Source organism: Taurulus bubalis (genome assembly GCF_910589615.1).
Source record: "Taurulus bubalis genome assembly, chromosome: 5".
In the NCBI taxonomy this organism is placed as follows: domain Eukaryota; kingdom Metazoa; phylum Chordata; class Actinopteri; order Perciformes; family Cottidae; genus Taurulus; species Taurulus bubalis.
The window spans coordinates 11,924,131-11,939,207 of record NC_136593.1 but is presented as its reverse complement, the minus strand read 5'-3'; the positions used below and the strand labels follow the sequence as shown (position 1 = coordinate 11,939,207).

The 15,077-nt window shown below is 39.9% G+C and overlaps 2 protein-coding genes across 2 annotated transcripts; both read right to left on the bottom strand.

The window, feature by feature from the left end:
- Nucleotides 1-2,543: 2,543 nt before the first annotated feature.
- tnfrsf1b (tumor necrosis factor receptor superfamily, member 1B) lies at nt 2,544-6,750 on the bottom strand (the record flags this gene model as incomplete). The annotated part of the gene is made up of 9 exons (XM_079218296.1): nt 2,544-3,219; nt 3,320-3,378; nt 3,586-3,672; nt 3,790-4,076; nt 4,156-4,249; nt 4,652-4,810; nt 4,966-5,043; nt 6,283-6,388; nt 6,685-6,750. 9 exons carry the CDS (start codon nt 6,748-6,750, stop codon nt 2,689-2,691), a joined length of 1,467 nt encoding a protein of 488 aa, XP_079074422.1. The 3' UTR covers nt 2,544-2,688.
- A 3,658-nt stretch (nt 6,751-10,408) lies between these two features.
- Nucleotides 10,409-14,770, bottom strand: miip (migration and invasion inhibitory protein; the record flags this gene model as incomplete). The annotated part of the gene is made up of 9 exons (XM_079218295.1): nt 10,409-10,786; nt 11,586-11,696; nt 11,825-11,921; nt 12,448-12,574; nt 12,671-12,750; nt 12,837-12,948; nt 13,036-13,141; nt 13,838-14,040; nt 14,560-14,770. 9 exons carry the CDS (start codon nt 14,768-14,770, stop codon nt 10,658-10,660), a joined length of 1,176 nt encoding a protein of 391 aa, XP_079074421.1. The 3' UTR covers nt 10,409-10,657.
- Nucleotides 14,771-15,077: the final 307 nt, after the last annotated feature.

The following is a 15,077-nucleotide window of genomic DNA, read 5'->3' as shown; positions in this document are numbered from 1 at the left end:
TACTGCCATGTGGGAGTTGACAAAAGAAGTTGACAAGATCTTCAGGAATCTTCACCTTTATTCTCTCTGTGGCAAACAACAACAAAACAAGAGGCCATTAATCTTCAATAATGCACCTAGTGCAGGGGCTGATGCATTTATAACAAACAAATGATTAATGGGGGCATATCCTCTCGGTCAAACATTAACAACACACTCTTCAACGAGAGCCAGTTAAACATATAATTTTTCTCATAGTGATTTCAGTGGGCTGTCATAGCTAGCTGTCACAAAAATGCCAACCAATTCACAGGTTGCCACTACAGAAATTTAAAGATTTGCTAGTTCGCCCAGCATTTTGATTATTGTATTTGTAACATATTTTGGACAGTTTTGGACGAACAAAACAACTAAACTGAAGATTTCCCCAGGGCTCTGGGAACATTTTCAGACCAAACGAATCATGACTTGAGAAAACAATCAGCAGATTAACGGATAATCAATAGAGTTGTAGACCTATTTGTAATCACTTTTACTCCGAATAATCTAATATCAGAAGTACCAGAATGCTCTTTTAACCTCTTACTTTCTTAACGATAGCAATTAACTAATTTGTAATGTAATCCTATTGAGCTTTCTCAAGAGAGCCAATGCATCCTAGTTTTCACTTTGTTAGCGAGGATTGTTATGAGGAAACACCTGAATGTGTTGATACTTTTATTTAAATACTTCTCCACCATGCTACACCCAGTTCCCCTCTCATTTTGGAATTTCATTTATTTATTTACACAGCAACTGTCTGCACCAAGCAACAAGGAAACAGGTAAACACCTGCAGCGGGGCTGTCTTCCTCCCACCCCGTTGTTAAGAAGCTTCCTTTTAAATTCCCATTATGACGAGATATTCAACAGCCCGGACTGAGCTTCCTTTTTTTCTTCTTCTTCTTACCATCTACAACAAACTGTCGAGCCAACACTTGTGTTGGAACTTAGCATACAGGTTATTTTAATTGGCTTGCTCTACATTGCTTGCAAGCTGGATTTGTAAACATACCCGACCAGGACCACGACACTACAGCGGGAGGATGAGAGGGGACAGACACACACAATAGGGCAAAACTAATTTAATAAGCTATGGGGTAAACATGTGAGAGGTCAAGGTATTTACATTTGTCAATGCATAGAAAGAAATGGATAGAAATTGAGAAAAAAAGCCTCAACTCACCGACCTATACCAAGCGACATCCGCGGCTCCTATGCGAGTGTCTTTCAGGAAGGAGAGCAGCACACAGCGGCAACAGACGCAACCAACTGAATTGATCGATGGGGGGGGGTTATCAAATATAATATTTACGAGATTGCAGCTGTTCATCAATAAATACGTTACATAAGGGAATAGTACGACATGTATATTTATTTTAAAAATATGAGAGATTGTATTAGTGAATACGAGGCGTAATAAATGACAATATAAAGTTTAATTCCCTCGAACAATGGAGTGGCTCAGACTTCCTCACCTCCCGCTTAGCATCGCTGCTTTGCTACCTTGATTACAACACATAAACACGCAAAAAAAAAGTACGAACTGGAACTGGATGTGTACTAGAAACTGTTTTGACTTTTAAACAAATAAAATAAGTGTAGAAGTTGCTTTAAAAATAGACTTTCACTGTCCACTGAAACGCGTTTATGAGCCGGCTTCCAGTGTCGGCTGCAGTGTCCGCCTTCAACCAGCAGCTGTCAGGCAAACACCCAGAATCAGTTTAGTATGTGTTGTAAATTCTCTAATCTTGGCCCAGCTTTTTTGTTTTATCTGCCTCTTTTGAGTCCCCCATCTTTATGGAAAGTCACTGACAGTAACTAAACTACAATCAGTGTTGGAATGTGTACATTTAACAAGTACACGTTTGCCTTTTACTTGAGTATTTCTATTTAATATTCTTCGTTATGCTATGACGCCAGTAAATTGAAAAACCGCAATATTGTACATTACATTAACTCAAACTACAATTCTGTAAAGATGTAGATACTTTGCCTATTGTTATGTTGTGTACAACATGAACCTAAAACAAACAAACCATAATCCATTTTCATAATAAAATCTGCCACAGTTATACTTAAAGCAGTTATTAGTTCGATAATGACCAGCCACAACATACAAATATTGTTTACACTGATGCATCAGTCTAGTCTTCTAATACAATCCTAATGTAAAACTGACAGCCATTCAGCTGCCTAATGATACGTGTGATAAGTACATTTAACTTACTTGGTTCATTAGATTATTTACACTTACTCATTCACTTTTATAAACAATCTAAATACTGGACATTTTACAACCACTATGGTATATCGTTTAATATGGAGTATGTTGGGAGACAGGCTGAGATTGTATTCTCTTGTAAAGACATGTAAGTTACCTTATGATGACTGTAGACTGCGGATCATACTTTTACATCCCTTTTAATTTGCTACTATTGCACTGCAAAAAGAAAGACAATATGTACATCTTTATTTACTGTATATACATATATAAACACACAGTGAAAGTTGATGGCTATGATATATAAACAGAACTAAGGTTTAAGCATGTCTGGTTGTCCTCATGCTATGAAGTGCATCTTGTTGCAAATCAGATTGTTTTCAATGTTGTAGCATGATAGAAAGAAATAAGCAAATGGATGTATCAGTCTTTCACGGAGGTGACTCTTTATGCACTGCAGCTTTCACTCTCCTGAACTGACATCAGTGATTGTTTGCCATCTTCTTGATGCGGGATGCTAAAGGACTCCTCTTCCTCTCCAAAGGGGAGTTTAGAGTCAACTTGCGTCGAGTCTGTGGGCGTGACAGACGGTGTCCCACAAGACCTGTTTTCAATGTGGAACGTGATGTTGACGTTGACGTGCGGGCTGGTGGTCACAGGGCTGATGACCTGAGGGCTGGTGGGTTGAGATGAGGACTGTGTGGGGACGCTGGGCTGCGGGGTGACAGTCTCTGTATTGGAAAGTAAAGTCATGGGCTCCGACAGGACAGAGTGTAGATTGTGAAGAGCTAAGGTGGATTGCAAAGGGCCGATGGACTCTTGGCTGCTGGAACCGCCTGTTCGGGTAAATGTTTCAGTGTTGCTACTGGACTGACTATGGTCGCTGCATGCTTCCCCTCTTTGCAGCAGGCACTGTTGTTCTGGTAAGGGTACTGTCATACAATTCAGCTGGGTTTCCCCCGAATAATCCTGAATGATCTGCAGTAGAAGGACACAAAAAGGTTGATTCCCCGTATTCTGTATAGATTTAACTATATTTAAAAGATTGTCAAGCAAGAAAAAAACGCAGAAGACTCACTTTATCACCACTCTCACAATTACCATTTGCATCTACTTTACAATTAAATCTGGCTGCGCCTGTGCAAAAAAGCAAAGTGAACGTTTGGTAAGGTAGTGGAAATTTGAAACAACAACAAACAACAAAGATGTTGACAAATAGTCATTATCATTCTGTATTTCAAGTTGAAGATACAAAATGATGTAGATGCAATCATAGCTTCTCCACAAAACAAACACATGATTAATGAACTAGTTATAATAACATTTTCTACAGGATGCAGTTACCTTTCTTTCGGCCTGCTTTACAAAGGAACAGCAGAATGATAACGATGAAAAAAAGGAATAACCCAATGACACCGGCAATGACTGCAGCTAATAAAGAGGTAAACCGAGACACAAAACGAAGACAAAAAGAGAGATTACACATTGATTAGACCTCACAGTTTTCTCACAATGACTTGCTTAGAAACACAGAATTAGTTACCCTACCCAGTGTACTGTCAGGCACTGTGCTTGGTGACGGGGTTTTTGTCGAAGAGTTGAACACTTTCTCTGAAAAAGACGGGCTAATAGACAGTGTGGTGTCTGTCAGTTTACGTGGAGCCACGGAGTCTGAGGTTACTGAGACTGTACTCATCACTGTGCTTGTAGTCGTGAACACAGGCTCAATGTGAGGCCCTTGTTTGGAGATTTGAGGCCACAATGTGGTTGTAAAAGGTTCACACATGGTGTCCGAGGTAGCGTTGCCATTTCTGACAACAACCCTCTCATGACAGCTGGGGAGAAACAAAGCGAGAGATCAAAGATCTGAGCTTCAAACAACTGCGTGCAGATGTGATTATATGCTTTACTCACTTAGTGTGGGGCAGACAGGGGTTCGTGGAGGAGACCGTGTCCGAGAACGTCCCACTCGGGCACTCTTTACACTTCACATTTGTGTTGACTGTCCCTGAGAACAACATCCAAACATGTTGCCATTTACTGCCATTTCATTATCACACATCCCATTTCATTTCAACTTAACGATACATACTGTATGTCACAAGTTTGACAGTATATATAGACCTAAGAGACAGATGTAAATGATGATATAGCTATTACAATATAAAAAATTATCGGTGGATTAATAGTGAATGAAACGCGTCTTGTTGACCCATGAAACAGGAGTTCAAACTCTTATAACTGTAAACCTCTTCTTCACACATGCAATTTTGCAATAAATATAATTGAATATCAGTGAGATCTTATAAACATAATATGTGTAAATAATAAAAACAAAATGTTATGGTAAAGACACAAACCGTGACAATTGAAAAATAGCAGTATTTGCTATTAGTAGTAATTGCTGTACCTGGCACAGACACTCCAGAACCAAGTTGGCATTTCCTATACTTTATACATTCTGTGCAGACTTGGTCACCAAATCCCACGATGCAATACCTCCCAGGTTGGCACATGCACCTCGACCTTGCAGTAGAGGAGCAGCTCTGAGCATCCTGCAGACCTTTGGCTGGTTGTATGTAAAAAAGAATGTTTTGCTTACAGGAACAATTATGTGTTAAAAAATAAAGCAAAACAATACATATTTTTTAAATTGCAATCTTAACATCTACTGACTCGATTTGCATGTGATACAGGAGAAGCAGTTTGAAAAGTAGTTCCAACTGTCCATGTAATGGCCTGTTGGGCATTGTTCACACACAGTCTCCGTAGTTTCAGAGCATTCTTGTGTCAGCCGCTGTCCTGTTAGAACATATACATGAATGAAAAGCCTCTTGTTAGTTACTTAAAAAGCCTTTTATAACAGCACATAAATATAGTAACACCAACATGTCCACCAATCGATGACAAACGTAAAGATTAAAAGGTACAGTTCAGAATATTCCTCATTGTCATTGAGCTGTTATGTTGGTTTGATCTATACACATCATCACATATTCCCATCACACCTAGTGGGAGAGATGAGGTCAGCAGGCACATGAGATCAAAGGAGTGTGTGAGCACATCTGCAGTTTTTATGGCCCACATCTTGACAAGAAGATTGGAAAAACTCAAACAGAGAACGTGTCTATAATGTGGATACATTCTACAATGTGACTAGATTCCTGCTCTTCATGAGCCGCAACATTGCAATGCTGCAAAGCCGAAACACTTGTTGTGCATCATAAGCTACCTTTCTTACGGTATCTTTCTTCTTTGTGGGGTTACAGGTTATTTTACAATATAACAAAAACAGCCCTGTTCACAATTGGCACTATACAGCAGTTGATCTTGGAGGCCATAAGGCTAATGTTAGTGGCTTTGTCCTGCTCTATTGGATTTAAATTTTACACTCCAGCAATCGCAACAACATTACCCAAGGTAGTGTTACATTTGCCTAATACATTGGTTAGTCCTCATCGTGAAGTCCTTTCTCTAAAATTGTAAGCAAAACAGTCTGTTTGCAAATACGAAGAAACAGAATTAGGTTAGATCGAAATGATTAGATTAAATAGATGTGGCTTAGTAAACTACACTGCATCGGACAATTGGCACTTAAAAAAATTACTTTTCTTTGGTGGACAAAGTATGTTTAAATGACACTATTTTTCATTTCATTGTAATTTATGGAATGCAATTTATCATCAATTATCAGGTTATATAGAGTGATACTGTGAAATATATTGTCCTGACCAATTATCGGTCTTGGCCTACTTTAAATAAATAGTTTTCCTTAAGTGACTAATATACACAATAAACTTGCTTCATGTAATCTCTGAAGATGTAACAAGGGAAGTGCTGAAAGTCACTGTAGGTGTTAAACTTTCACACCTCCATGCACAAGCGTTCACTGTTTCACACCCTGTGTCCCCAAATCACTTTTATTCTGCACCAACACAGCTTTGTCTTTCAGTATAACATGGACCTGAGCTTTGGTATGAGTCCGGTATTAGTAACTCTAGAAACTTTACAAAAAAGTCCTTACTACAGGAAATCACTTACCAGGGGGGCATTTCTTGCAGCACAGGTGTGAACCCTCCAACAGGTACTCTGTTGTTGAGTTGAGACAGTTTCCATCTGAGTCTGCCTGATAGGGCTGAGAGCAGACCTATGGGAAAGAGACAAAACATAAGAGCAACTCATCTAGTGGTGTTCAGATGAGGAGAGCGAAGAACATTGAAGTCTTTTCTAGTAATGTTCTGACACAAAGCTGTATAAAGGCTGCTGGGGGGCTTTGAACATCCAGGTAAAAAGTCATTTTGAAATTACCCACATGGGAAATATTTGCAGCCCACTTTCATATCAGCCTGACATTTTTCCTGGTAGTAATTAACATATCAGCAATTAAGTCATTTGGGGACAACAGATAAGCAGAACCAATTAAAAATGAGCTTAAAGTAGTACCCGACCACCCACACCTGCGCCCACCTTTTCCCTCTTGGTAATGCTGCCGGCCTGAGCCACAGGCATGGTTAAACAAGCAGCCATTGTTCTGAATTTATAGAGGTTGCATTTCACCTCTACAGTAGCTCTTCCTGTCTGTGGAGCCTTCAGACATATTCATGCTTAGGGCACTGCACACATGCATCATTGCAGCTACAAGCATTGGTGTTCAGAAAAGGACACAACACAGTGCACAGTTGCTGACACACCTGTCCTGCACATAAGAGTTGAAAGTATCTCACAGTGCCCTCCAATGACATGCAGAAGTTAGAATATGCTGACTGAAGCAATGTATTTCTCGTATAACAGGAAACAGAGGCGGCAAGCTGGAAGCCCTCGGCATATACGTGACTTATTCTGTGGTGTGACCACTGGTAGCACGGGATGTGATGACAAAGATAAACTTCTGTGAAGCTCTACGTTATTAATTACTGTCAAATAACATTCTGTTGTTTCCCCTCTCTCCTGGCTGCATGCCAAAACAAGCACATTCTCTTCATGGAAATGCACGAGGATGCCGGACAACAGAAGAAAGGTTTGCTGCTGGTGTCTTAACAATGAGATATTCAGTCTGAAAATGCTTCAGATGCCAAGCAATTGAAAACAAATATGCATACAGGTTCACCAGTCAGACTTGCTACTCTAACAATGCCACACACCAGACAAAATTGGCATGGATACAGAAAAGAAATGCTTTAAAAGAAATGATAAATTCTTCCTTTTATTCGCTCCATGACAGGTGACAAAGTAAGTCAGACTATAAACATCTTTAAAAGATGAATGCATTAAATTAAGAAATATGGCATGAACATTGTTTTACACATATTTAAATTGTTTTAATTACTATGCCTGTTTAACTTCACACTTGAACGAATCCAAGGAAGTTCAATTTAATCTGACAATTCACTTTGTGCTGAAGAAGTATGCCGTATGCTGGTAGCCAGAAGAATGCGGACGCTGGCTGATATCCAACCTGTCCAGAGTCCCTGACAAACACTGCAAATATGCATGACAGACTTACAGACACACAAAACCTACCTTAAGAGGTTGAGCATTCAGCAGAACCAGCAGTACAAGTATGTTCTTCATCGCCTCTTTCAAGCTAAATGTATACTGTCGAGGATACAGCCTCCAGCGTGTGCACTGATCATTTTAGAAAGGCGGGCCAGCAGTCTGTGCGAACAGCAACAATTTCCTTGAAGTGAGTCGAGAGTTTGAAGGAAGGAAATGAGCAGGCAGGCTCTAACCTCCATTCACTGATTATTGAATAAGCATTATGAGGCAATATGACAGAGTTTGGATGAGGTTGAGCACTCAATGTACTGAGTAATAGTGATAATAGTGTGATGTCATAGAATAGTTTGATCACAATGTATAGTGGTGTGATGTGTCTTAAATGCCAGTGATTTTGAACATGACATCATGGAACAAGGAACAAAAGCCAAGTTATAACTCCTCACTCAAAGGTTTAAAGCTGGTACATCCCAGGAATCTGCAGGAAAACGAAACCATGTGAAAATGAGTCAACTTTCGATGCTGCTCCGTGTGATTCATGTAATTGATGTGAATCGGTAGGAAGTGAGCAGCACTGACAGGTAGTGAAAAATGAAGTACAGCATCAACTGCAATAGCAGTTGTTTTGTTTTAGTAATGGCACAATCTGTGCTGTTGGATTTCTACACTATGGCAGGATATTGTAGCTGATAGTTACAGAATAAAGTTATTTCCATTCCACATGCGTGATAACAGAACTCAGGCCCAGGTTAAGTTGTCTCTCGTGACTGCTAGTATTTGTCATTATTGGAGTTTCAATGAGCAAGGCACTGAAGCCTACATCACCTCCAACTTTACTTTTTGAACTCCCCATGGACATGTGACAAACAAGTCAAATGCACAAAGCTTAATTGTATTGTTCTATACGACTACTGTTTAATGCCCCTTTGCCTCGCTCTGTTTGTTCCTGTGTGAGACGTTGACATTTCTCAATAAAGTTCCCCCTCCCACATTCTCAACATTTCGCTGGTCCTCAAGTACACCAGGAGCAGGCCTGTTATCCATTGTGATCTTGTTATGATTTGTCTGTTATAGTACATTGCTTTCATCGTGCACTTCTGAGGCGATTAGTGTCTAACTAGGTTGGTTGCTACAGCATAAAACGTGACGAGCAGAAGTGAAACCTTTTTTAATTTTTTTTGTTTGGCCTACTTTCAGGTTTACTGATTGTGTATACTGTACGCTGCTGCTGAGTAATTCCGAAAAGCACAGCATAATGCCTATGATTTTTATATGATAAACTGAACATTCTTTTTTTGCTGAAGTCATTTTTCACATCAGTCTGATGATAGCTCTACTGAACTGAAAACAGTAAACACAGGCATGATGTTCTCAGTGATGTGGTCTCAAGTAAGCAAGTTTCAAATCCTGTTAAGTTATACTGTGTGAAATGAGAACCAAAGGCGGTTTGAAGGTAGAAACATGCATTGAATTATAATCTAAAAAAGTAGATTAGGCTTTGAAAAATTACAAGTAATTCTTATGATTTGAAGCAAATAAAACTAAAATGTGTAATGGCCATTATGTGCATAATTTGAGTATTTAACAGTGAAGTAAATCACCTGGTTTAAATACCATGTAACCCCCATTTTATCATCTGATCACTGCTATGTCTACAGTGCTGGATTATAGTTTATTGATCTCTCACTAGGATGTTGTAGTTTCAAGGTAAAAACTGCAACTATAGTAGCTGACCAATGAAAATGAGCAGAGCATAAAACATGCATGCCACTGGAGTATTTGAAAATAGGATGATGATGCTAACTTGAGTTTCAGAAGCAACATTTCAATTCACAACGGTTTGTGGTAAAAAATCAAATTTAGTATCACTAAATCTCATCTCAAAGAAAGTTAAGATGACAATCTGCCTGCCAGGACACAGCACATGGCTCTGAGCAAGCCGTTTGTGCTACAACAAAGTATTGCAGCCTGTTTAACTTTACAACAAAAAATAGCAATACAATTACATATTCTTTACTCTGAGTTCATTCTATTGGTCACTCGTTAGTCATTTTATTAATCATTTTGTTTATACTATCTAGCTTTTTCTAATATGTTCGCCTGGAGGACACAAACTGGAAACATTGAAGTGTCAACGCTGGGATTGCTTCAGTATTTGACATTAAGTATAGATGTTTGTGGTTTCCTGTGAATTGCACCATCTGTACAGTTTATACATCAGCCTCAGTGTTTTCGGTCCCACAGTCAGGAAGAGTCAAAGGAAGTTAAAAACAGAACTACACAGAAGGCTGGGAGCCATTGCAAACAGCTGTAAAGGGCAAAAGAGAGGATTTAAAATGACTTCCTCAATGTAGTGAAATTTACAAAACAAGTAGTTTCTAAAACCGTCTCCACGGTGGCGTAACACTATGAGATCTTGCTTTATGTCCACGAGGTTGCTGACAGTCACATGTGAAGTCTAAATCTATCCAAACAATTATTTGTTCAGATCAGGACAAATAAAATGCAACTCCTGAAAACATGAAGTCCTGTGCTCAATGATTGCCATGTAATTAATCTTATTATGTATAAGTAAATAGACAGAAGACATGATAACATGTGGCATTTAATTCTATAACTCATTCAAATCTTGAAAAAAAAGAAAAAGATATCCTGTTTCAAATGTATTTATTTAGGATTAGTCACAAAGGTCAATGCATTTTCTTTTGAGATCACAATTTGTTTGTTTCATACTGAAAATCAAATTTGAACATACAAATTTAACAGAGATATTTCAGAAAACATTATTAAAATAAAACAGTTAACAAATAACACAATACAGAGACTAAAAACCGGAACACAAAAAAGGAAATACATTCGGGTGTCGACAAATGACTCAGGAACTCCTATTATCACCTCAAAAGAGACCTGTGATTGCTTGTTAGTGCAAATGGTAAAACATGCTTCCTAGTTTTCTTTTGGAAGAGAAGTGTTCGAAGTTGTGACGAGCCAAACGGGACACATCTGAGATCTGGTCAGAGATTTTACCGGACACTTTGGGAGCAGATTCCTGAAAAATATGAGAATATGATAATTGTGTCATGTAAGTCCATACAGAATTCAACATTGATCTTTTTTTTTTTACATAATAACAACTGCATTACATTTAGATAAGCCAGTTCCAGGGTCTTACTATTGTGCATGCTGGTTCTGATAATATAAATCATTATATTCTGCTGTTATTCTCCATTACTCTTCATGTCTATTAAAGTTCAGGTTAGCGAGGTCAGTATAACACAGCTATGCAGCTGGAGTTGGTTGTGTCTATGAAATGTCCAGTTCTCAAGGGAAGTCAGTCACCCGCCTGCGCACTTCAACACCCACAAATGTTTAGCAGTATATTGACATTATGGAAGCAGACTGGTCGTTACACGTTCCAGTCTTGTGAGAAAAGATAAGAACACGGGATTCTCCTCCTCTTGACAGGAAAAAGCGAATCAGATGTTAGGACGAGGCGAGACGAATCTGTGACGGTAACCTGTGTATGAAAGGCCTCACTTCTGTTTGTGGGGCAGTTGTTCTTGGCCCAACCTGCGTGTTGGCTGTACCACTCACTGCTTTTGCAATTACTAGAGAACGAGAGAAGTTGTTGAACTGAGTTCTTCCGGAGGCTACACCACGCATCCAATAATTAGCACACATTAACAGTTCACTGTTATTGCTTACTGTGACACTTAATGAAACTAAGCTATCATTAATGTTTTAGTTGCACATGTGCATTTTCTACTATGACATATCAAAATGTCTCTTGTGAAAAAGGTCAATTGTATTTAAGTTTGAGATACAGTACGAGGCCTGTAGTGTGTCACCTCAAGTTCCTGGTTCTGTGAGCTCTTCATATTCAGACTGCTCCGCAGATCGAGGCTGCTGGGTGGCGGCAGCGTGCTCTGACCTGTGTTCGACCAGCCAGAGAGACAGTGCTGGACAGGACCACAGAGATGCACGAGTCAAAAATGACTCCAGTACACAATTTTGAACTTAAAACTCAGAAGGTAAACGGCACAGCTAAGAAATCGTAAATTGTTATGCAGTGGGATCCCTTACTCACCGATGGTAACCCAAAACTATCAGAAGGGTCAAAACTGCATCGCCGATGAGCTTTGTACTTGTAGGGTGGCAAAAGGGTGGAGCGCGGGATACTGACCCTTATAAAGAAAACAAAAAGAAAACTCATGAGACAAAAGACATGCTGGGAAACATAGTGATTTTAATATAGCTTGACTAAAAGATTGTTGATTGTCAAAGCTATTTCTTAAAAACATGAAGATAAAACATGTGAAAGGCCATGTATTGATTTGAAGTCTAACCCAACCCATATCTGCAGGAATGCTCAAACATTTGCACGATATGGACTCTCAAAAAGGCACACAATTTTGCCTCAATCACAACTTTATGTTTTTTTTAACGCAATAGCTGATACATAAATTATCCTCAAAAAGGGGAAAAGTGACTTGACCTGTGGATACTGACCCCACATGTAAATGAAAACACACTACAACACACTATATACACCATTATTTGACAGTGAAATTCACAGCGACACAAGTGAAGCCAGGAACATGACGTTTCAGATTATAATATGTAAATAACAAGGAAAAATACTCCAGAGTTTGGGTGCTCTTCTTTTGCTAAGGGGTCATAAAAGGCGCTTTCAGTGCACATGATCATTACCTGATGAGAGCCGGTTCAGTAGTAGTGTGAGGCTGGGAGGATTTGTGCTCTTTGCACACCGGGCAGCACTCCTGAGAGTGAAGTGGAACAGGGAACAGCCTGCTGTTAATCCTATAAGAAAACGTACCTGAACAAAAAGATGAGCGGGCAGAGATGAGAATTGCATCAGCCATCATAAAAAGAAAAATGAGGCTAGAATATTCAAATAAATAACCCCTCTTACATTGATGAGTATCCGTGTCAGCCTTTGGACTGTTCTTGTAAGTGAGCAGCGGCAGGACTGAATGGTTCTCTTCAGGAAATCTATAAGCAAAGCAAATTAATAGTAATTTAATGAAGCCACCATCAATCACAGGCAAACTATGCGCCATCAAAAGGGAAGGACTTACTTCGCTTGTGGGCTGTGGACACACTCGTCTTTATTGAGCGATCGAAACGTGTGCAGGTCAGTGAAGAACTCGTCAGAGCGCTCTATCAAGGAGTCCTCAGCATCCAGGACTCCTGGGAGGGAACAAACATCACCTGTTATGACTATTAGATGGTTGTGTGTCCAAGACAGGACCAGACAGAGAGACCTGTAAGGCGTACCTGCTATCCAGTCATATCCGAGTAATGGCTGCAAATGATGCCTGTCTGAGGCAGATATCTCCTCACATTCATCAGACTGAAATGTGACGTGACTCCGAACCTCCCTCTACAAAAACAAACGAGTGGAGCAGAGCATTATGGTTAACATGTTCTACTTAAATCCATTTCAGAAAATCAGCTGTGAAAAGAAATAATTCATCCCATAGACACATTTGAGTTCATACAAAACCAACACGCAGCAATAAGAGAGCCTTGCTGTTCCACCTGTGTCTCCTCCCAAACGTTTACAAAAGGGGCATAGGTTAACTAACAGCTCCAAAAAAGCTGGAGTAAAAAGCCTTAGAATTATTATTTAAACAAAAGACTAGTGTAGCTCATATGAGTAAACAGATCAGGGCCAGTGAGGAAAATATAGGTGACAATTACAACATTGGACTTTTGGACTCACAGTGCAATTTTTTGGCTTCAAATAAACTGAATCATGTTGAAAAGGTTGTTCTGAGACAGCTGATTGCCATTTTATTGTTATTTCATGGTGTAAAAGAAGACATATATTTAGAAGCCATCCCAAAGACAGGTCCAGTGAGTTTCCAGCACACATGGGGGTGAGTAAATGTTCACTTTGGGATGAGTTATTTCTTTAAGCCAACCGGTTTTGACAATGCTGCTTACTGTAAGAGATAACTGAGATTTAGGGGGAAAGATCAGAGTAGTGCTGATGATAAACTCACAAATCTACAGCTAACTACAAAAACAAACAGAGATGAACTTGAGCAGACTGTCCTCAGTTCTTTGTTCCTACCTCTTCCCTGCTGTGATTTACTAGACAGGACTTGGTTGGGGACGGGTCCACATGCTGCAGCCTGCTGTGGACAAGAGGAGGTCTGTTGTGGTCTTTGAAAAGGTCTGATGGTGCTGTATGTTCAGAAGTCCCTCGTCTGTATTTGGAGGTCGAAGGCGGTGTTGAAATAGTGCTGCGGGTGTCTGTTTGTCTCTCGCATGTATCTGATGGAGACACGAGGGAACACATTTCTGCATCAACGATTCCAGGATTTTCTTTTGTATTTATCACACGTATAACACAGGCTTGCAGGGAAATGTAACATATAAATAGCATTTTTTTAAAACACACATCAGCAGCTATGTAAAGTTTTACAAAAGCTTTTTTTTTTAGCACCTTTCCACCGCATCCAACACCTAAATAAGACCACTAAGGTCCAGCATTCCTCCATCCGCTGAGATGCGGTTGAAAGGTCTGGAAACAGCGAGTTAACTAGTTTACAAAACACTTCACAAGTCACTATATTCAGATACTTGTTTGGTGGTTTAGGTCGTTCAACTTGGGCAAGACTCTTATCGTTGAACAAAACATAAAAATAGAAAGCCAAATATTTTAATATCCCTGAATTTAGTGCAGCGATGACAACAGTAATACAAAGAGGACATTTTTAACGACTGACACGGCCTGAAACACACGTGTTGTATGCTAGCTAATATATACAAATATCTGTATGGTTTATTTACCCGCAAATCTCACTGTCCGTCTGGCCCCGGCAGCATCTGGGCCTCCATGGGTCCGGGTCTCCCTCCGCTCCTCCGCGCCGTCCTCTCTCTCCCTCTTGCGGCTCTGACTGCAGCCGCTGAGCCGCTCCAGTTTCTCTCCCCGCTGCTTCAAGCGGTTCAACAACTCTTTGTTACGCTCACGTAAAACGTTCAGTTGGTCGGCTGAGGACATTTTTTAATAAATAGCACGTTTAAAAGCACGTTCATCTAGCTAACTAAGAGGGAAACCAAAAATCCTTACGTTTCCTACTCTTTTGTGATTTAAACCAGAGTCCATCACCAGCTTCATAACAACGCGTTGACAACAATGATGTGATTGGCTAGGAAGTTCCTACCCAGCATGCCTTGCAACCGTCTGAGGTTTTATCCTAAAGGGACAGACACATATTTGGAGTTAAGCGGCAGGACCTGTTGTTGAACAACAGAGGGCGCTGTTTATTTAACTAGTGACACTGGGCACCGTTGATGGTGCAGACAAT